The 22,435-nt window shown below is 43.5% G+C and overlaps 1 protein-coding gene across 1 annotated transcript in view; it reads left to right on the top strand.

Moving 5' to 3' along the window:
* Window positions 1-21,261, top strand: part of LOC116671611 (growth arrest-specific protein 7) — a 56,625-nt gene extending 35,364 nt beyond the window's left edge. Inside the window, exons 7-15 of the mRNA XM_032502955.1 lie at window positions 7,223-7,338; window positions 7,533-7,607; window positions 11,096-11,174; window positions 11,818-11,946; window positions 12,530-12,653; window positions 17,805-17,884; window positions 18,661-18,759; window positions 19,623-20,487; window positions 20,719-21,261. Of these exons, the coding sequence (XP_032358846.1) occupies window positions 7,223-7,338; window positions 7,533-7,607; window positions 11,096-11,174; window positions 11,818-11,946; window positions 12,530-12,653; window positions 17,805-17,884; window positions 18,661-18,759; window positions 19,623-19,736 (816 nt within the window). The 3' untranslated portion in view covers window positions 19,737-20,487; window positions 20,719-21,261. The remainder of the gene's footprint in view (window positions 1-7,222; window positions 7,339-7,532; window positions 7,608-11,095; window positions 11,175-11,817; window positions 11,947-12,529; window positions 12,654-17,804; window positions 17,885-18,660; window positions 18,760-19,622; window positions 20,488-20,718) is intronic.
* Window positions 21,262-22,435: the final 1,174 nt, after the last annotated feature.

Raw genomic sequence — 22,435 nt, 5'->3', positions numbered from 1 at the left:
TCGGGCAACTAGAGAAACTTGTGAAGGCTGCGAAGGAGGTACATAAACATTGGAAGTGCTGGGCCCCCCCAGCAGAGCAACAACAGTTCCAGAGTCGTATCAAAGGCCTTGAAACCATCCTGCCAAAACTCACAATAAGACAAGCAGACTTTATAGGGGCACACGTCAGAGGAGAAACCAGCAGATTAAGTACTACTTCAACCAGTTGTGTACCAGCGATTAAATTGAAGCCAGCCGCCCTCCCAAAGTTTTCTGGCATCCGCCGAGAGTTTCACCGGTGGAAAAAAGATTGGGAAGCGCTCCAGATGCAGGGGGAACCTACTGGATCCAAAGAGATTAAAAAGTTCCAACTTCTCGACAGTGTGGATGAGAAGACAATACGAGACCTCCGCCTTACAACTTACATAACTGCTGAGGAGGTTTTCCGGGTTTTGGAGAACCGCTTTGGAAATAAGACAACTATAGCCCTTGAGATAGTAGAAGAGCTCCAAAGACTCCAAGCAGTTAAAGGCAACCAGCCCAGGAGGATTGTTGAGCTCATCCAATCTGTAGAAAAAGCCCTGGTCGATCTGAACGAGCTTGGCAAGACCGGTGCTATAAAAAACCCTCTTGTAACAAAAACAATAGAGAGTAAACTCCCTGATGGGTTGAAGAAAGAATGGCTTCTTCATGTAGCTGGTAAAGGTGATGAAGCTGAAGAAGACAAACGATTTGATTACCTCCTCAAGTTCCTTCAAGGTCAAGAAGCCATCTATGAGAAGCTGGACCAATTGAGAGAGGAGGAACCAAAGCTAAAACCTGAACATCGGCAAGCTCGAACCAGAACTTCCACCCAACTGAGCAACCAGGCTCAAGGATGTGTGGTCTGCGGGGACGGCAAGCATAAGAAAAGGCTATACTTCTGCCAAAAGTTTCGCGAGCTTAAGCTGTCAGAGAAAAAAGATGCTGCCAGGAAGCTGGGAGCCTGCAACAAATGCCTGGAGATTCATAATGAAGGTGACTGTTGTAAATCAGAGTTTCTGTGCAGGAGGCCAGACTGCAGAGAACAGCGAGCTGCAGAACACCACTATTATCTTTGCCCGAGAGCTGATACATCCAAAGGGAAGGTCCCCCATAGGTCCAACAACAGCAAAGTGGGAGGTGACACAAGAGAGCGTTACACCCAAGCCCAAGAAGAGTTCATTAAGAGCCTCGCACCCGAACTTGCAGAGAAGTGTCGCAATGCCTTTTGCAACACTGTAGCCAGAACCTCTCTTGTGTCCAACCAACCCAGCCTTCCAGCAGAGAATGGGATCATGGAGTGGCCAGTCATCATGATGCTCTTAGAGGTCACAGCAAATGCAGGACAAAAAGTTGGGACTTTGATCGACCTGGCATCGGATACAAATTACATAACCCATGATGCAGCTGATCGGTTGAATCTCAGAAGTGAAGCCATAACCCTTGTTGTCCACGGTGTGGGAGGAATGAAAGTTCAAGTTACCACAAAACGGTACCTTCTAAAGATCCGGGTCCGCACAGAGCAAGGCTACTTCAGATCCCACCAACTCCTCTGCTATGGTTTGGACAGCATTGCAGATATCCATAAACATGTGACGGCCAAAAGACTCCAAAAGTTCTTTCCAGATGTCCCCCAAAATGAACTTGAGAGACCAAGACAGATACAGCTTTTGATAAGCCATAAGGAAGGGCGACTGGTCCCACAGAAGATACGCACCGTTGGGGACCTTGTACTATGGGATGGGCCGTTGGGCAAGACAATTGCAGGGACACACCCTGGTCTGTTTGAAGAAGCCATAGTTACAGCGCACCAGTCCAGGGCGCATTTCGCCAGGTCAATGAGAACGGCAGCATTGAGGTATGAAGAACATGTTTGCGACAAACCTACCATCAAGTCTTCATGTTCTGCTATTACCACACGGGATTTTGTTGAGTGGTGGAGATGGGATAGCATTGGCGCCCCCTGCACCCCGAAATGTGGAGGATGTCGCTGCGGCAGTTGTCAACCTGGTGGCAAAGAAATGACTCTGGCTGAAGAAAGGGAGCTAGAAGTCGTAAAGGGTGGCCTGTCTTATGTTGGTGCTGATGACCACAGTGATAGTCCACACTGGCATGCAAGATATCCATGGCTCATGGACCCATCAACATTACCAAACAACAGAAGAGCAGTAGGGGCAACCTTCCTCAGGACAGAGAGACAGCTCGCCAAAGAACCGCAGTGGAAAAAAGCCTATGGTGCTCAAGTCCACGAAATGGTTGACCGTCGGGCTGCAAAAAAGCTGACCAAAGAGGATCTTGCCAACTGGAATGGACCTGTCTGGTATATCAGTCATCTTATCGCACCCAACCCCCACTCTGTTACCACTCCGGTAAGACTTGTCTGGAATAGCAGTCAGAGGTACAAAGGCCAAAGTCTCAATGACTTTCTAATGAAAGGCCCTGACGTCCTCAACCCAATTCGAGCTGTCCTCCTCAAGTTCCGCCAAGGCTCCTTCGCCGCTCTAGGAGACGTCAGGAAAATGTACAATTCTGTGTGGCTTGAGGAGAGGGAAGTCCATCTACACCGGTTCTTGTGGCGGGATTCAGAGGGTGATGAGCTAGAACAATACGCCGTAACCAGAGTGAATATCGGGGACAAGCCAGCAGGTTGCATAGCACAACTTGCCATGAGGGAGACAGCTAACCTGCCTCAATTTAGCCACCTCACAGAGGAATGCCGAGTATTACATGAGCACAGCTACGTCGATGACATCTTGACATCCCACAACTGCCGTGAAAGACTCAAAGTCATCACAAAGAATGTGGAGCTTATTCTGAAAGCAGGCGGGTTTGCACTGAAGCCTTGGGTCTTCTCAGGTCAAGGTAAAGGAGAAAGGGAAAAGGCATCACCAAATATTGTTGTTCTGCCGAACCAGCTTAAGGAGGAAGACAACAAGGCGCTCGGTCTCGGCTACATTGTGGATGAAGACATGTTGCATGTCATGGTGAGGGTCAACTTCTCCAAGCGGAAGAAAAAGATGAGACTTGGGCAAGACTTGCTGCTAGAAGAAGTGCGAGCACAGACACCAGACCCGCTGACAAGACGTGAACTGCTGAGTCAAGTTGCTGGTTTGTATGACCCAGTTGGCCTGACAACGCCATCAAAGAAAAGGGGCTATCTTAGTCCGAAGGGCATTCCAAGAGGCAAAACCAAAGTGTAGCATGGTCAAGGACACATGGGACCTTCCTCTGTCGGATGAGCTCCGCATGGATGCAATTGGAATTTTTGAGGAGTACGTCCAGCTAAGCAAAGTAGGGTTTCCAAGAGCCCTTACTCCACCAAAAGCAACAACTGAACCAGTCGCTGTCACTTTTTCAGACGGCAGTGAATGCTCCTATGGTGCTGTCCTCTACCTGCGGTGGAACTTTAACAAACAATTAACGATTCGACTAGTGGAGTCAAAAGCAAAGCTAACACCTCTAGACCAGAAGGGGGATGCAGTCAAAGCAGAACTTTGTGGTGCAGTTTTTGCAAGCCGCCTGAAAAAGTACTTTGAACAGCATACCCAGATCCAGATAAAAAGATGGTACCATTTGTTAGACAGTCAGACTGTTCTTGGAGCTATCCAGCGTGAAAGCTATGGATTTCAGACTTTCTTCGCTAATAGGATTGGAGAGATCCAAGAAAGCACACAGCAGCAGGACTGGTGGTGGATCCCTGGACCACTCAATATAGCCGACATTATCACTAGAGGAGCTGGGCCAAAGGAACTTGATGCCCATTCAGAGTGGCAGCAAGGGCCGGAGTTTCTATATCTTCCAGAGAACGAGTGGCCGATTATGTCGTCAAAAGATGTGTCTGTGACAGCTCGAGAAAGCATTAACAATATGCAAAAGAAGTCATTCGTGGCAGCACTCACAAGAGCCCAAGCGAAAAGAAGTCTTCCAAGTTTGGTGGGACGACTTCCTGCTGGTGCAGCTGTCCTAAACTTGGTGGATGAGAGGCGCTTTGGTAGCCTAAAGCGTCTAATCAAGACTGTTGCTTTTATTTGGAGAGCAGCCAAAAAGTTTGCATCCGCAACAAAGTCCATTGAGAACCCAAAGTGGGAGGCGATTCCCACAAAAGGAGTTATCACCGCCACAGAACGTCAAGAAGCAATAAGAGACATCTATCTAGCTGCTCAAGAAGGGGTGACGTTCCCAGTTACCACTACGGACCGCTTGGTTGTGTACAGAGAGCCGGAATCTGGGTTACTAGTATGCGGTGGGAGAATCCATGGCTTCAGGCAAGATGGCGCTGCAGTTCCCATTCTGCCTTTCAATGCATGGGTCTCTACTTTATTGGCACCGGAGGCGCACGAAGAGGGTCATGAGAGTGTGGCTGCAACCCTGCTGAAAATGAGGAGGAAGGCCTGGGTCATCCAAGGGAGGAGAATTGCCCAAAAAGTAGTAGAGAACTGCCTTTTCTGCAAAAAGTCAAGAGCAAGAAGGTGCAAACAGGTAATGGCTGACCTACCTCCTGAAAGAGCCACTCCTGCAGCCCCGTTCGAGTTTACTACAGTCGACCTCTTTGGACCGTATCTTGTCAAAGATGATATCAAGAAACGGGTCTCAATGAAAGTGTGGGGTGTCATCTTCAGCTGTATGGCCAGCAGGGCAATCCATGCAGACTTGGTCAACGCAATGTCAACAGAGAGCTTCTTGATGGCTTACCAACGCTTTACTGCAATAAGAGGGGACCCAAGAAAGATCTGGTCCGACCCGGGGGCAAACTTCATCGGCGCCAAACCTGTCCTAAGAGAGCAGTATCAATTCCTGGATGCTCAGAATGAACTTCAATAGAGGAGATTTCTGCTCAAAAGGTACCAATGGGAGTGGACAGTTCACCTGCTGACTCACCTCACCGCAATGGGCTGCTGAAGCCGCTGTCCGCGTTCTCAAGAAGGCACTCCAGAGCCTGGGGAACAACACTGGCCTCACCTACAGCGAGCTTCAGACAACACTACAACTTGCTGCAAATCTTGCCAACGAACGCCCAATAGACGCCAGGGTGCAGAGCCGTGAAGAAAGCGTGCAGTATGTGTCACCCAACACACTTCTCCTGGGCCGAGCCTCTCCAAGCGGTGAGAAACAGAACATTTGACTTTGCAAACTACCCTTACAAGAGACTCAGAGAGATGCAGAACCATGTCAACAAGTTCTGGAGGTCTTGGAGCCAGCTTGCTGGCCCAAACTTATTTCTGAGAAGTAAATGGCACACTCTGCATCGCAATGTTGCTATCGGAGATATTGTCTGGTTGTGCGACCAAAATGCAGTAAGGGGCCAATACAAGCTTGGACGGGTGGTGGGTGTAAATCCAGATGCTAAGGACATTGTTCGAGACGTGAACGTCAAAGTTGTCCAAGGCTCCTGCCTTCCTGTCACAAAACCCACACTGAACCGGCCGTCGGCCAAAGTCCTAAAAGAAGCAACCCAAACCACGGTTCTGCACAGAGATGTTCGACGCCTGGTTGTCTTGCTACCAGTTGAGGACCAAACTCAGAGCTGACCGGCAGTGAGCAGGTGCTGATTTACAATCTTTCCATCGGTTTCCGTGGGAAGATCGAGTGGGAGGTGTGCTGACAAACTGCCTGGGAGCTCCTCCCATTCAATCAGTGGTGAACCAGGTGAAACAAATCTTCCAGGCAATCTGGGTGAGCCAGTACCCGGCTCTGTTGTTGTATTCAAACCACAGTGGAAGGAGCATTGATAGCACTTACAAGACCAAGGAAAGTCATCTTTGTGAACAAGGTGATTGTGCAAAACCAAGCCCTCCACAAAACTGTGAAGGACAGCCGGTAAGCGCCATATTGGCCATTCAAGATGCTCTAGGAAAAGCACAGACTTTTACCTTTTGTTAACTTTGATAGGACTTTGTTGAAGTGGTACTTGCAACTTTAACTGTTTGGTTTTATCGAGTGGGGTATAAAGGAAAAGTAAGGAAGCCAAATCAATTGTTTGAGAAAGAACGTGATTGAAAAGGTTAAAAGTAATTTAAACGTTGTGGACATCTTAACAATACAAATAAAGGAATTTGGTTAAAGATACTTGGTTAAAAGACAAGAAAACATACAGTTTGACTTCTTCACTAGAACAATACAGCTTAACACTAATGATTAGGGATTAAGTTTGTAAATGAGTTTTGTACTAGTAAAGAATGTCTTGTATTGCATTCGGCTATGAATTTGGCTAAACATACACTGACTCTCATCATTTAATTTAAAAATGTTGGGTATTTATTTTGATTATATTTGTTTAAGAATTTGTTTATCTGAGTTAAAGGTGAAAAGTTTTGTTTATTTGTATTTGTCGTCTCTTTTTTTTGAGGTTTTTCACCTGTTTACTGCCCACCAAGGAATGGTTAATAAAAGACAAACAACTGATCCCATGGCTGTTTATTGAGTGAAATCCAGTTAAAATCTTCATGTGGAGGGACTGTCCTTTTCAAGTGGGGAATTGCACAAGAAATACATCAGAACTTGACAAGTAGTGTCCACCACACTCCCTCTCCAGTTATAAATACCCTATGTGACAATAAAATTTGTTTTGGTTAAAATTAACAAATAATCGTGAGAATAATTGTGAACCAAAATTTTGATCAAAATAATCGTGATTATCATTTTGGCCATAATCGTGCAGCCCTACTATTTTCTCTCTCTCTTCACGCAGAAACAGCTGATTGTTACGCACCATTTTCTTTCTCTTCCCGGAGAAACAGCTGATCAACGATCTACTAGAAGAAGTGTAACGGAGATGTGTGACATTGTAATTAAATATATAAATGAAAATAGGTTGAGTATAACTGATATTTACTTATAGGCCTATACAGATCAGTCTCAGGTGGTTGAAACTGTAGTGGTGATAGTTAAGTTGCACAACATGTTTATGTGTTTAATGTGTGGTTTAGTTTGAGGTTGTGATTGCATTTCAGAAAATGTTTATGACTATGGCACTTAACTGCACTTAATGTATCTAATTAAATTGAAATCTAACTAAAGCCCTAAATATAATAAATAACATGTAAGCGACTGGTGTGCAGTGAGCCAGCTGGCCTCTGCTTTCCCCATTTTTCATTTTTTTGGTGTGAGTGCCCACTAACACGTTTTATCTGATGTTGCTGCATGACTTCTCTCCCAGAATGCAACAGCGGTTGATTTGGTCAAGGTGTGATGTTCTCGTGTGCTTGCTGTGTTTATCTTGTAGACCGATAAGAAGGATCCACAGGGCAACGGCTGCGTCACAGGATTTGAGGTTTTGCTGCAGAAACAGCTGAAGGGGAAACAAATGCAGAAAGAGATGGCAGAGTTCATACAAGAAAGGTATTAACATCTCCCCTTTTACTTTTTTTCACAATTCAGCCGCAGGTTGCCATGAAAACCGGACAGTTGTCATTAAAACAAACCGTTTCCCCTTTCTGTGCTCATCACTGTGTTGCCCAACACAGGAAACAGCCATGGAAGCAGTCACGTTGCTAAAGGCTGTGTGGTAATGAAACCCTCTGCTTCCCTCTCAGGATAAAGATAGAAGAGGAGTACGCCAAGAACCTCTCCAAGCTTTCTCAGAACCCTCTGGCGAGCCAGGAAGAAGGGTGAGTGAAAGAGAAGGACAGTAGCCTCTCACAAACATGCTCGGATTGACAGATATGTAAAAAAACTGCACATTAACACTTGAAAAAGAAGCCCTTTGCACTATGTAGCTGTTTGGCAACGAGGAGCCTGTAAATTCTATGTTTTAATGCTTCATCCTTCACAGTATAGTGTGTAATAATATGAATGTGATACTTTATTGCACTGTAGAGGACATATTTCAGCCATGAAGCTGTAGAGGATCAGTATCAGATGGTTGACAATCTGGATAAATATATAAATGGCTGAAAAGAAACTCATTTATCAAGAACAGAGTTCTTCCCTTCTATGTTTTCTATCATTTCACGTTGAATATGTTTTGAATGTTGTTTTGTCAAACATTAAATTTTGAGCTGTGGGAAGCTTGACATGGCCATTTTTCTTTTCTTTTTTTGACATTTGGAAATACAGTGAAAAATTGATCATTCCTAGTAGGCTGCAGGCATTTCAGCAGGTGCTACTTTCCACTTAAAGGATCATAAAGTTACCAAAATAATATCAGATAAAACAGACACTGCACTTGAAGTGAAAAATAGATTTACTGATGTTCCTAACATGAATGGATTCAAAATTAGGCCCTGTATGGGTTGCTGGTTCAAGTCCCGTACCGACAAGCTAACCACTGCAGAAGAGCCTGTGAGTGTGTTGAACTGAGAAAGAGCGCCATGTAGTGCTCATGTATTCAACTTTTTCTTTAAGACGAAAAATGTCTTCTTAGACTATATTAAAAGTGTCATAATTAAGCTCTACGGTCTGTTCTGAGAGAAAATGGAGGCATAATGTTGCATATTTGGTCAGGCAGACAGCTCCTCGGTGAGCTAGCCACTCAACTAGCCATCCAGGTGGGACATGGTGGTGTGAGTCTGGGTCACTGATGCTGGGAAACAATACAGCTTCCTGTAAATCACTCAGCCTTTGATCTCTGTCCTGCAGGGGTGGCATTAGATTTGAGTTGAGGAGGCAGACATTGAGTTGTGTAACAGGAAGCTGAGAAGGGGCCCGTCTGACTGAAGAAACCCACCAAGAGAAGAAGCTTTGATTCGGCAGCGTTATTTAACTCATCTTTATTAAGAGATTCCACGAGGACGCGGGGAGAGCTTGTAGCAACGAGACAGAATCACCGCAGCATCACAAGCTGCAACATAACCTTCAAAAAGAAGTTAAAGAAGTTATCTGCCATGCATACATATGTGTTTAATTTCAGAATTCTAAACCTCTTTATCAGACCAAAATCTTGGTGCAAGCCATGTTTAGCTGCCCCCCAGCACTGTTCACATGCATATACAATAAGCCCTCTTGGTTTTAGCACAGTGAAAGAGACTCGAGTGGGATGGAGTTGTCCCATATAGAATCCAGATTATGCCACCCAGCTCTGTCTCTGCCCACACCCAGAAAACTGACACAATCCTTCCATTCTTCTCTGTTGTCAGACAGGACAATCACTGTTTTGTTGCTCAGTTCCTAGCATTCGACCGGCCCAGCCCAGAAGCAGCCATCTATTTATTCCTGAATTTACCATGTGTTTGGTAGAGATGTGGCCTTGAACCATGTGACCACTTTTAATGCTACCAATCGTGCTTCGTGTCACTTCTGTTGGATGGAGGGACTGCATGGTGGGAGTTACAGTACTTTGGGGCGGAGTGATGGTCTGTTCCTTGGAACTCGGAGACTGTAGCGACACAATGGATGTAATTTACTCTGTGAATAGTGGTGCAAGAGCCTGGAGGTAAAAAAAAAGGCTTGTTCCTCCTATGTTTGAAGATGCTGATTCAAAGAATCAAATTGAAAATGTTGTATAAGGAAGATCCATTCTCCATGTGTTAGACCCCAAGGATACACACAGTGCAAACAGAAAAGTCCACTTTAAGTTCCTGCAGGCAAACTCTTGTCTTTGTTTCTGCTCAGACTTGGTGTATGTAAAACATTCACTACAACTTTCAGGTTTTTATTGTTGCGTATATAAATGCATGCAGGTCTCTCAATCCATGTCCCATGACTAGATCTGATTATGTCAGACTGACTGACTCTGTTGTAAAATAAAAAGAAATAATGATGAACCATAGAATGTCAAACTATTTCACAGTTTCATTGTTTAAAACTACAAACCTTGCAGGTGACTTTACTCCGACAGTTTTGGGTGTTCTTCACGTCTCCATTCATTCTTTGACCTTGACCCTGGTGACTAAACCCTGTCTGCACTCTTTTTCATTCAATTTCTACAAATCAAAACACATGTGTGACCTATTTAAAAGACAAGCTAACTTAAAGGACAATTCCGGTTGATTCTAACTATGTTAGGCGTAAATGTGGAGGTCTGTCAGTAGAGAAAAAAACTAACCAATCAGGTCTGTCAGTAGAGAGAAACTAACCAATCAGGTCTGTCAGTAGAGAGAGAAACTAACCAATCAGGTCTGTCAGTAGAGAGAAACTAACCAATCAGGTCTGTCAGTAGAGAGAAACTAACCAATCAGGTCTGTCAGTAGAGAGAGAAACTAACCAATCAGGTTTGTCAGTAGAGAGAAATTAACCAATCAGGTCTGTCAGTAGAGAGAGAAACTAACCAATTAGGTGTGTCAGTAGAGAGAAACTAACCAATCAGGTCTGTCAGTAGAGAGAAACTAACCAATCAGGTCTGTCAGTAGAGAGAAACTAACCAATCAGGTCTGTCAGTGGAGAGAGAAACTAACCAATCAGGTCTGTCAGTGGAGAGAGAAACTAACCAATCAGGTCTGTCAGTAGAGAGAAACTAACCAATCAGGTCTGTCAGTAGAGAGAGACTAACCAATCAGGTCTGTCAGTAGAGAGAGACTAACCAATCAGGTCTGTCAGCAGAGAGAGAAACTAACCAATCAGGTCTGTCAGTAGAGAGAAACTACCCAACCAGGTCTGTCAGTAGAGAGAGAAACTAACCAATCAGGTCTGTCAGTAGAGAGAGAAACTAACCAATCGGTTCTACCTCCACCGAGTTATCCTCCTGCTAGAGTTAGCCCCAACAGGCTTCAACAGGGCAGGTTAGAAACCTGTTTTTATCCTCTAGTGATTCCTTCTGAGAGAACCCAGTGAATCTGACTGCTGGAGATGGGACAGGAAGGAACAAAAGTTGTGTTAATCCAGCTGTGTTTGTTGAGACGCAGGTAGAGAGCTTAGGGACCGTCTACAAACTACAACACAGAAAAGAGATAGAACTAAAATATGTAGGCTATCAATGTAACGATTAAATAAGGTAGTGCTTCCAAACTTACCTCAATTATAATGTGTCTCCTGCTAGTTGTACTACAACACTTACTGTTAAAAAATAAGCAAATGCTTCTTTTAGAAAATGTGTTTGTGTCTCTTTTCTGTCATGTCTCACGTGTAAGCTCTGTTGCTGAACCTTGTGTGTGTGTGTGTGTGTGTGTGTGTGTGTGTGTGTGGGTCTGTATTAAACAGCCTGTGTCCTATCTGTCTTCAGAACTCTGGGGGAGGCCTGGGCCCAGTTGAAGAAGAGTCTGGCAGACGAAGCTGAGGTTCACCTTAAGTTCTCCTCAAAGGTATTTCCTCTGACTTTTCTCCACCTTTAGTCATCTGCTTGATGCCCACACCCAGTCTGGTTCTGCTGGAGCTTTCTTCCTGTTAAAGTAGAGTGTCCCCTGTTACTCCTGGGAATCTTTGTGACTTGTCTGGCTGTCCAACTAAATGTGATCAGCTGAGGAGGCTTCTTTATTTCAGCATCAGGGGGGCAGACCAACCAGCTCATACTAGCTCTGTTTTTGCAAAGTTATATGCAAAGTTTTGGTGTACAGTTGCTAAAACAGTCCAACTGCAGACCTGTCTCTTGGGGACATGCAGCCTGCGAGTCAATAGGAAGAGCGTAGCATCTCTGTCTCCGGAGTGAAGTGTGGATGCATTTAGAGAATTGGATGTTGTGTTTTAACATGACGCCACATTTATTCCAATAAAAGTTGCTCACCAGAGACAATTAGGTAAAAGTGTTTCACATTATTGGGCCTTTATGGCAATTTTTATTGGACCTATGATTCAAATTGTGTTTGTGACACAAACAGATATTCTTTGTTTTTCAGAAGGCCTTGGGGGAAAGTGTCACTTCCTTTGCTGTTTTTTTTTTTAACCTTCTTTTAGCTTAACCTTCTCAGTGCCTTCTACACCATTTAACATTTTGTTTGTGTTGAGCAGCTCCAGAGCGAAGTGGAAAAGCCTTTTCTGGCATTCAGGGAGAACTTTAAGAAGGACATGAAGAGGTTCGACCATCACATTGCCGACCTGAGGAAGCAGCTGGTTGGTCGCTATGCAGCGGTGGAGAAGGTACACACAAACTCTGACACACAAGTGTGTTACTTCTGTCTTTGCAGGATTTCAGGAAACATCTCACTGGTGATTAAAATTCCACATCTCTTCCATAAGTAAACGCCTGTTTTTCTGCTTTTTGTACAATGAAAAGCAATTGGCTGAAGCCTTAAGGCAACTGGAAATCTGTCTCACATCATCCATCAAGTCTGGGACAAAACTGTTTTTAACTGATAAACTCATCTGATGGATGAATAGAGCATTTAAAGCAGGACAGGAAATAAGATACTGGCTGTGTACACAGTCATAAGTCACTGGATAATGGATGATACAGAAACAGTGTGTGGCACAACAAATTATCACTGTGATTAGTTGAAGCAGACTGTAACATTCTTAAAGCTTCTATCACTTGAAATAGAATGATGTTTTTCCCAGAGCACTACATACATGTTTTTAGAAAATATTTGCTGCCAGAAACTCTTCTGGATATGTTAAAGCATTTTCATGAAAAAGGGATAACAGAACGGCTGTAGCATGAATATAAATTGGTGCAGCTGTGAGATGTGAGCATGCCTGTGACTCCTGTCCTCATCTTCATCAGGCCCGTAAAGCTCTGGCTGACAGACAGAAAGAGCTGGAGGTCAAGACTCAGCAGCTGGAGATCAAACTCAGCAACAAGATTGAAGAAGACATTAAGAAGGCCCGCCGAAAATCCACACAAGCAGGTCAGAGCCAGGGGTCAAAGGTCACACTCCAGGGTTACTGTGGGCTCCCAGTCTCGCAGCCCAGCAAGCTCTTATGTGTCTATGAATGTAAAAAATATGGTGGGACCAAAAAAAGCTGTTGACTGCTCATACTGATCAAAAATTGCTCACAATTTGTTATTATGTAAGTGCTTTTGAATTTCCATTTTTAAATGGTCATGGCAAAAGATTTCAAGTGTTCAAGTATTTCCCCAGATTTACTACAGAAGGAAAAGGCTCTTAAAATACAAAAAAGTGTCATTAAAATTCTTCTGTACAGTGAAACTTAGAATGTGTTGGGATTCTTGTAAGCAAAAGTACTTTGTACTTCCCTGAGCTGGTGTTAGATAGAAAACTGTTTAACAGTTATCATTTTATTCAGTGAATGCAGAGTCCTGATGCGAGGGTCAAAGAACAGGAGGGTTTTGGGGGTGTACAGATTGTAAAGCCCTCTGAGGCAAATATACAGTTGTGTTCAGAATAATCACAGTCCAACATCACTAACCTTGTGTTGTCTAGACCTACTCTCTAAAGTGTCCTGAGATAACTTCTGTTACCATTTAACTCTATAAATGGAGTAGAATTAAAAGTAAAATTGAATTGCCGAGGTGCACAGCGTAGTATCTGCTGCCCCCCAGTTTGAGCCTGTAAGGTTACCAAGCGGGTCGTTGTCCTTCCAGATGTTCTTGTCAAGGGTAGCTCCCAGCTAGGTTGGGTTGGGCCGGGCTTCAGCTTTAGCACGCTCAGTTGGATGTGTAGTTCTTTGGCAGGTTTTTGTGTTTGGAGTTGGAACGCACTGGAAACAAACTACAGCAGTTGAACCTCTCCTCCAGATATATCCATCATACTAAAATGAGTTCAATCTTTTATAGAGATATTTTGATGAGACTTATACCCCTTTCACATTAATGGCTCTGTTCGTTGCACATTTAAATAAAATAACATACATGTTGTGCCACTGTTCTTTACACTGAGTTTTAATAATATACTGTATTAAACTAGGATGCTCACAGGCAGCTTCAACAACAGTAGGGAGGAGCGGTTCAATTCATTTCAGTCTGCCAGCAGTGGGTGCCCGGATGTTACAAGGATGTTACGGAGATTAACAGGCAAAACTGCCTTTAAAAACCCAAGGTTAACGTATTCACATAGCTTTTGTTTAATTCTCTCACTCAATTCGGACACCTGTCTGCAGACTGCAGTTCAGTTCGGCTGCAGGGTAGCGCCCATCTCTCTCTCTTTTTCTCAGTCTCTAAATTGAGTCATGAAGCCAACAGCAAAGTACTTTACTTAAAATGAAATCAAACAAAGAAATGTACTCCCCTCGCCTTAAAATAGTCAAAGATCTATTACAGTGGTGTGAAAAAGTGTTTGCCCCCTTCCTCATTTCCTGTTCCTTTGCATGTTTGTCACACTTAAGTGTTTCGGAACATCAAACCAATTCAAACAATAGTCAAGGACAACACAAGTAAACACAAAATGCAATTTGTAAATGAAGGTGTTTATTATTAAAGGTGAAAAAAAATCCAAACCATCATGGCCCTGTGTGAAAAAGTGATTGCCCCCCTTGTTAAAACATACTATAACTGTGGTTGTCCACACCTGAGTTCAATTTCTCTAGCCACACCCAGGCCTGATTATTGCCACACCTGTTCACAATCAAGGCATCACTTAAATAGGAGCTGCTTGACACAGTAAGGTCCACCAGAAGATCCTTAAAAGCTACACATCATGCCGAGACCCAAAGAAATTCAGGAACAATTGAGAAAGAAAGTAATTGAGATCTATCAGTCTGGAAAGGGTTATAAAGCCATTTCCAAAGCTTTGGGAATCCAGCGAACCACAGTGAGAGCCATTATTCACAAATGGCAAAGACATGGAACAGTGGTGAACCTTCCCAGGAGTGGCCGGCCGCCCAAAATTACCCCAAGAGCGCAGCGACGACTCATCCAAGAGGTCACTAAAGACCCCACAACAACGTCCAAAGAACTGCAGGCCTCACTTGCCTCAGTTAAGGTCAGCGTTCATGGCCTCCACCATCAGGAAAAGACTGGGCAAAAATGGCCTGTATGGCAGAGTTCCAAGGAGAAAACCACTGCTGAGCAAAAAGAACATCAAAGCTCGTCTCAATTTCTCCACAACACATCTTGATGATCCCCAAGACTTTTGGGACAACATTCTGTGGACCGATGAGACAAAAGTGGAACTCTTTGGAAGGTGTGTGTCCAAGTATATCTGGCGTAGAAGGAACACTGCATTTCATAAAAGAACATTATACCAACAGTAAAATATGGTGGTGGTAGTGTGATGGTCTGGGGCTGTTTTGCTGCTTCAGGACCTGGAAGACTTGCCGTGATAAAAGGAACTATGAATTCTGCTGTCTACCAAGAGATCCTGAAGGAGAATGTCCGACCATCTGTTCGTGTACTCAAGCTGAAACGAACTTGGGTTCTGCAGCAGGACAATGATCCTAAACACACCAGCAAGTCCACCACCGAATGGCTGAAGAAAAACAAAATGAAGACTTTGGAGTGGCCTAGCCAAAGTCCTGACCTGAATCCTATTGAGATGTTGTGGTATGACCTTAAAAAGGCCGTTCATGCTCGAAAACCCTCCAATGTAACTGAATTAGGACAATTCTGCAAAGATGAGTGGGCCAAAATTCCTCCAGGACGCTGTAAAAGCCTCATTGCACGTTATCGCAAACGCTTGGTTGCAGTTGTTGCTGCTAAGGGTGGCCCAACCAGTTATTAGGTTTAGGGGGCAATCACTTTTTCACACAGGGCCATGATGGTTTGGATTTTTTTCACCTTTAATAATAAACACCTTCATTTACAAATTGCATTTTGTGTTTACTTGTGTTGTCCTTGACTATTGTTTGAATTGGTTTGATGTTCCAAAACACTTAAGTGTGACAAACATGCAAAGGAACAGGAAATGAGGAAGGGGGCAAACACTTTTTCACACCACTGTATACTAGAGTAACCTACCTCCTTTTCCAGCTGATGCGATAAATATGCAGAGGAGGAATCACTCTGGACAAAATCATCTGAGAAGTGTTGGTTTTTTATACGTGCGTTAGAACATAATCACTGCAAAACAATCATACAATAAGCTTTATTTCTATCTCCCCACTGTACAGATTCAATAACTACAAAACATTAGATCTGCTGGTATACACCTGGACTGGAGTATGTGATGTAAAGTGTTATTTATGCTTCTGTGTAGTATCTACGTATGTCGTTACGTGGAGATACCGACCCTACACCGTAGCCTGATGTGAACCTCTCCAAAAATGTACCTACATGTTGCGGAGATGCACACCGACTCATTTCCGGGTTAGATAGATAGATAGATAGATAGATAGATATTAATCCCCAAAAATGGGAAATTGCGGTGTTACAGCAGCACACGTACATTAGTCACACAACACAGAATATAAATATAAATGAGATACTAGGAAAAAATACATACATACAGTATACATGAAATAATAATAATAATAATAATAATAGGAATTAAATATAAGAATAAAATAAAATATAAGAACAGATATTTAAATATATACAGGATGGGAAAACAAAATGTGCAACTGCTTAAAGAATATGCTAAATGTTTGCTAAAATGTAAATGAACCAATTGGGCAGGTTGCCCTTAGTGCAGTAGTGTGGGGTCTAAAAGTCTCATGTACCCCCCAGGGATGACGTGTTATAGAGTTTTATTGCCTGTGGTAGGAATGATTTCCTGTAGCGGTCCGTGCGACATCGAAGCTGTCGGAGCCTCTTAGAGAAGCTGCTCCTCTGTTGGACCAGTGAGGGGGGGGATGGAGAGGGTGGTCAGGGTTATCCATGATATATAACAGTTTGTTCAGTGACCTCCTCTCCACCACAGCTTCAAACGTGTCCAGTTTGCAGCCAATCACGGAGCCAGCCTTCCTGATCAGTCTGTTTGTGTTGCTGGCTCCGATGCTGCTGCCGTCACTCTCTCACTCGCTCTAACACACACACACACACACACACACACACACACAACACACACACACACACACACACACACACACACACACACACACACACACCCAGGGAGAAAAGCAGCAGCAGCAGTTGTTGAAGTTGCTAATGGTGTCTGGATGCCACTGATAATGACTACAGCATGAGGGAAGCTGAAGCACGGAGTCTATCGCATTTTAAAGCCCTCCCTACGTGGTTGGATCCAGAGTTTCTAAAATCAGTGTATTGGTATTCATTTAGTTTTTTAAGGGTTGGAGGGCTGTTCTGATGTGTTCATCTGTAGAATAAACTGCAGCTCACATTCATGTGCATGTCTTCCTGTTTTTTTCAAGCCTGGAAATTCAGACCCAAATCCGAAATATTAATGAAAGTCGCTCAACTCGAGGTGCGGCACCAAGTGTGCATTTGAAAACAGTTGGTTGAAAAAGTCATAGTTATAGTATGTCAATAAATTGTATTAAAAAAAATCAGCATGTTGCAGTGCCCAGGAGGTGAACTAGCAACTCTCCAGCCACCAGTCCATAATTGCATCAAGGACTTGAAGTACCAACCCTCCAGTTCCCAACACATTAAACTTTAACAGTTACTACACAAAAAGTGTAAAACATATCAAAAAGCTGATCCTTTTCTAAGAGCCAGAGCTTTTTTAATGGTTCAAAACTTTCAGCATTCACACAATAAAGAAGCAGATGTTTACTGCAGAAGATGGAGAGTCATCTGCTGGAAACAGGTTAATCAGCATTATCACCTCACTGATCTAATCTCACAGATGATTGGTCCTTGTTTTCTTGTCAGCAGGATACAGGCAGTAACATTAATGAATTAACCTTTCTGTTTATCATTGCTTATGCTATCGTAATAGATAATCTATTATCTGTCTGGATTGTCTGCACTGATAATAAAAACGTCAGCTGAGTGAGTTGGAACAAATGTGGTGTGGAATTGTTGCGGTATTATCGTGTCAGCTGTAAGGGAATAGTTGGCCAGTAGCACCACCTAGTGGAACAATTGTGTATTATACATTTTGACGCGCAGATACCCAGAGAAACCCAGATGGGGGAGGCATTCTGTCAGGTCTTATGTAGTCCTGAGTGAACATGTGTTCTTGTGATTCTCCCAACAGGAGACGAGCTGATGCGCTGTGTCGACCTTTATAACCAGTCTCAGTCCAAATGGTTCGAGGAGATGGTCACTACGAGTCTGGTAAGGAAGCATGTGTCACATGTGTATGACTGCAAGTGGTGCTGCTGTGGTACATGTCATACTTTAGTCTTGCTTTAGTTCATTTTAAATGTGCAAATGTAATTACTTTGTGTGCTAGTGTAAGATTAGGGTCGCTCTTACAAAGACTATCAATAAATGTACATAATTAACAAACAACAAATGAAAAATAAGAAACAAGTCTTGTAAAAATGACAAAGATAAACATAAAATATAACGGTCAGCTATTCCACGCATACATATTAATTACACCTGTTATGTACATGCTCACATGCTTGTCTACACAGCCATGCACACTATATCTATTCACTCTTAGTCTCCATGTAGTGTCTATAATTTCTCAGGTTAAATAATAAAAAAAGGATTTTATATTTTCTTTCCAGCTCTGTACAAAAAGCTTCAGATTTTTTTTTCCTTTTAGGCAATTGATGGACCTTTTATCCACATACAGAATACACATATAGAGTTCAATAGAAATGGGAAACTCCTCTACTCATTATGTATGTTTAAGGGCCTGGTTGTACATTCCCAGAAGCAATGCATTAGGGTTCCCTCTAAATATTTACATGTATTTAAAAGACTTGAAAGTTAATTTCCGTTTAATCACTTTAGAGTCATACGTTTGATCCCCTGAACGTTGTTTGCCAAATTTATAAATCATTCTTTTTAAGTCATTGAAAGTCCCCTGTTAGCATTGTAGAGCGTGTCTTCTGCATGGTGTAGACAGATGGAAGTGACTCAGCCAGTTCTCTCCTCAGGAGCTGGAGCGGCTGGAGGTGGAGCGGGTGGAGATGATTAGACAGCATCTGTGTCAGTACACCATCCTCCGACATGAGACAGACATGTTCAACCAAAGTGTAAGTAAACTTACTAAACTACTAAAAAAACTACCCCACACTCTTTGTTGAGTGCTAAAGGTTAGGGCTAAACTTTGAGAATTCAATTTGATTTTTATCATACCAGTTATCACAGGACACTTTTCATATAGATCGGATCTAGACCCCACGCTTTTATTTACAGAGAACCAACATTCCCTAACTAAAACATCTATGTCATTGTTCATACCTACCAAAGCCTGTGCTCGCCTCTGGCTCTGCACTACACCTAGGATCCTCAAAGGCGTCTGGTAAACACCTTTACACCTTTGGAGCTCTCTAACATTTCATTAAAGTAATAAATAAAATAATAAATAATTTTGCAAGTCAAAGTCAAGGAAAATGTCACCTTGACTAAGTAAAAGCCTTGGTCCAATTAAAATGTTCGGAAGGAACTAAAACAGACTACTTTTTCACATCCCAGCAGTACATAGACAGGCCAAGAGGCAAGACAACAGACTAAGGAGGAAAGAGGTGGTATTAAAAAAGCTATTATATACATTGGATACAAAATCTAAGAGACTAAATTATTAACTGCTGCTACATTTGCTACATACACTTTGAAGTGATACAGTGTCTTATGCCTGGCTGGCTGGGGAAAGGTTTTTTGCACCTTCAACTGAATTTTTTTGTTGCCTTTCATAATGGCTGTTCCGTTCACGTGCTGGCTTGGCTTGCCTTGGCTTGGCTCGGTTTCACTCGGCACAGCCAAATGTGCCAACAGAAAAACACCACAACATTGGAGTTAAATCCATCCCATGGTTACCCCAGCTATCCCAGCAGAGGGAACCAAAGATCCACTGACCACTGTCAGCATTAACATCAGCTGTCCTTTGTTTGTCCAGACGATGGAGCCGGTGGACCAGCTACTGCAAGGGGTGGACCCGGCCAGAGACAGAGAGCTGTGGGTGCGGGAGAATCAGACCGGAGAGATCAGGCCAGTGGACATAGAGATCTGACCTCAGTGTGGTGTTTATGCTCACACTCAGGAACACTGAGCCTGAGGCTGTATGTCTCAGGACTGACTCCTAACAAACCGAGGGAGGATCAGTCAGTGCTCACTGGCTCTTCACCGCCCAACAGCACCTGCTGAGGATGTTGTCAGTATTTGGGGAGTATTGTGAGAAGCCTAAGTGAAGAATGAAGATGTCAGATATTGACAGGTAGTAGTGTTCTGTTATGCGAGCTGATGGCCAGCTGAGATGGCACAGGGTAATGGGATCAAGGAGCGTGAATAGCAAGGCAAAAGGTGAGGAAAATGATCAAGAAGCACCAACATAAACATTTAACCCCTGTAAATGTTTAATAGCTTTGTGTCAAGCAGCAGTGAAATGCAACAGTTTGCTTGTGCTTTTGCTCTGTGAGGTGATTCTATGATTGAACGGGTGTTGCTAAACAAAATGCCTTCTGACCTAAGAGTGATATTACTGTATCCCAGAATAAGGCTTGGTTTATTAAATACTACTAGCCCCCCTTGTGCATGTAGTGATTGTTTGCTAAGCCTCGCCCCGCCTTGTTATGGCGCGTTCACACAGAGGCCGAGTGAATGTTTATACTGCGGAGTTTGGTGGTATTGATCATTTGTGTTTCCTCGTGTTACCCGTCGGTGTAGAGCTGCAGGCACCAACAATGTTTTTTTTCTGTCATTAATATGGCCGAATAACCCCTGTGGCTGCTTTGTAAGTCCCAGGTATGTCAGAAATTCAAACAGTGGGCACCCAGATAGCTCAGTTGGTAGAGCGGGTGCCCATGTTTAGAGGTTTACTCCTCGACGCAGCCGGCCCGGGTTCGAATCCGGCCTGCGGCCCTTTGCTGCATGTCACTCCCCCTCTCTCTCCCCTTTCACAAACTTCACCTGTCCTGTCCATTAAAGGCCTAAAAATGCCCAAAAAATAATCTTTAAAAAAAAAAGAAAAAAAAAAAAGAAAGAAATTCAAACAGTGTCATGTCTGGAAAACAAATTTTATCTGGAAGAGCAAAAAGCACTCAGTCATTTTCAAGGAAGTAAATGTTTGGTCTGGGTTAGGCCTATCGTGGCGACCGCAGTAACAGAGTTACCAGCGGAAACACTGGTACAAATACAGGTTTGTCTCTCATGCTTAACAATATACAGCTGTGTTAATAATAGTAAAACAATATACAGTTGTATTAATAACAATTAAAACTGTGGACAAAATTCAGAAGTGGACCGGTTCCTCTGTGTGTGGGGGCTGCGGGGAGAGTAAGAGGAGAGGGAATAGAGGAGACATCCAAACACAGGCAAGGCTTTACAGAAGAAATGGGTCATGTAAAGCAAAATTAAACCATATCCATATAAACAACATTTCAGCAGATGCGAGGACATTAGGTGCACCAGTGCGACCTGGAGGAAAAATATTACTTGCGTCCTAGAGCCCTGTGAGCTAACAGACAATAACTAGCACCCTAGAGCCCTGTGAGCTAACAGACACTAACTTGCACCCTAGAGCCCTGTGAGCTAACAGACACTAACTAGCACCCTAGAGCCCTGTGAGCTAACAGACACTAACTAGCACCCTAGAGCCCTGTGAGCTAACAGACACTAACTTGCACCCTAGAGCCCTGTGAGCTAACAGACACTAACTAGCACCCTAGAGCCCTGTGAGCTAACCGACACCAACTAGCACCCTAGAGCCCTGTGAGCTAACAGACACTAACTTGCACCCTAGAGCCCTGTGAGCTAACAGACACAACTAGTAACCTAGAGCCCTGTGAGCTAACCGACACCAACTAGCACCCTAGAACCATGTGAGCTAACAGACACTAACTAGCAACTTAGAGCCTTGTGAGCTAACAGACACAACAAGCACCCTAGAGCCATTTGAGCTAACGGACAATAACTAGTGCCCTAGAGCCCTGTGAGCTAACAGACACTAATTAGCACCCTAGAGCCCTGTGAGCTAACAGACACTAACTAGCACCCTAGAGCCCTGTGAGCTAACAGACACAACTAGTACCCTAGAGCCCTGTGAGCTAACAGACACTAACTAGCATCCTAGAGCCCTGTGAGCTAGCACCGACTACCACTGGTCACTACTGTTGTCTGAAAAACAACACAGGCAGGAGAAAATGTTGCGTTTACTGGTAAACTGGTAAACCTTGATACCAACGTATGAGCAACAGCTATCTGAATTTTATTCCCTTTACTCTGTCCTCTGGGACTGTCTCCATCTAGAAACTAAGCTGCGCGGTGCAGGGGACAACTCTGACTGGCTCATGATCAGACAGGGGTTTACGGAGCGGTAGATTGGCTTTGCAAATAAACTTGGAGCGTTCTATGAACGGAATTTCAAGTCCTGAGCATGTTTCTTTCTCATGTAACCTGTACAATAAAATAATATAATTATCTAAAGACATGCCCATTGTCTTTTGTATTTTTGCCAAGTTACAACTGAAGGTCATAAACCTAACATTAGCTTGTACAGGCTAACATCTGCAGCCTACTTTAGAGCACATAAACCATTCATTACAATTTTGCTCTTTTGGGTTTGTGGTTCTTGAAAAAAGACTCCACCCTCCAAGCGGTTTTCATACTATTGTATTTGACAGTATTGTTTTTTTATTAGTATGTGCGTGTTTGCGAAATCCAAAGCTCAACAGGCCTGCCCCACCTCGCTACGGTTGCCAAGCTATCGTTATC

The sequence above is a fragment of the Etheostoma spectabile genome, chromosome 21, assembly GCF_008692095.1.
Source record: "Etheostoma spectabile isolate EspeVRDwgs_2016 chromosome 21, UIUC_Espe_1.0, whole genome shotgun sequence".
NCBI lineage: Eukaryota > Metazoa > Chordata > Actinopteri > Perciformes > Percidae > Etheostoma > Etheostoma spectabile.
This window is presented reverse-complemented; position numbering and strand designations above follow the sequence as displayed.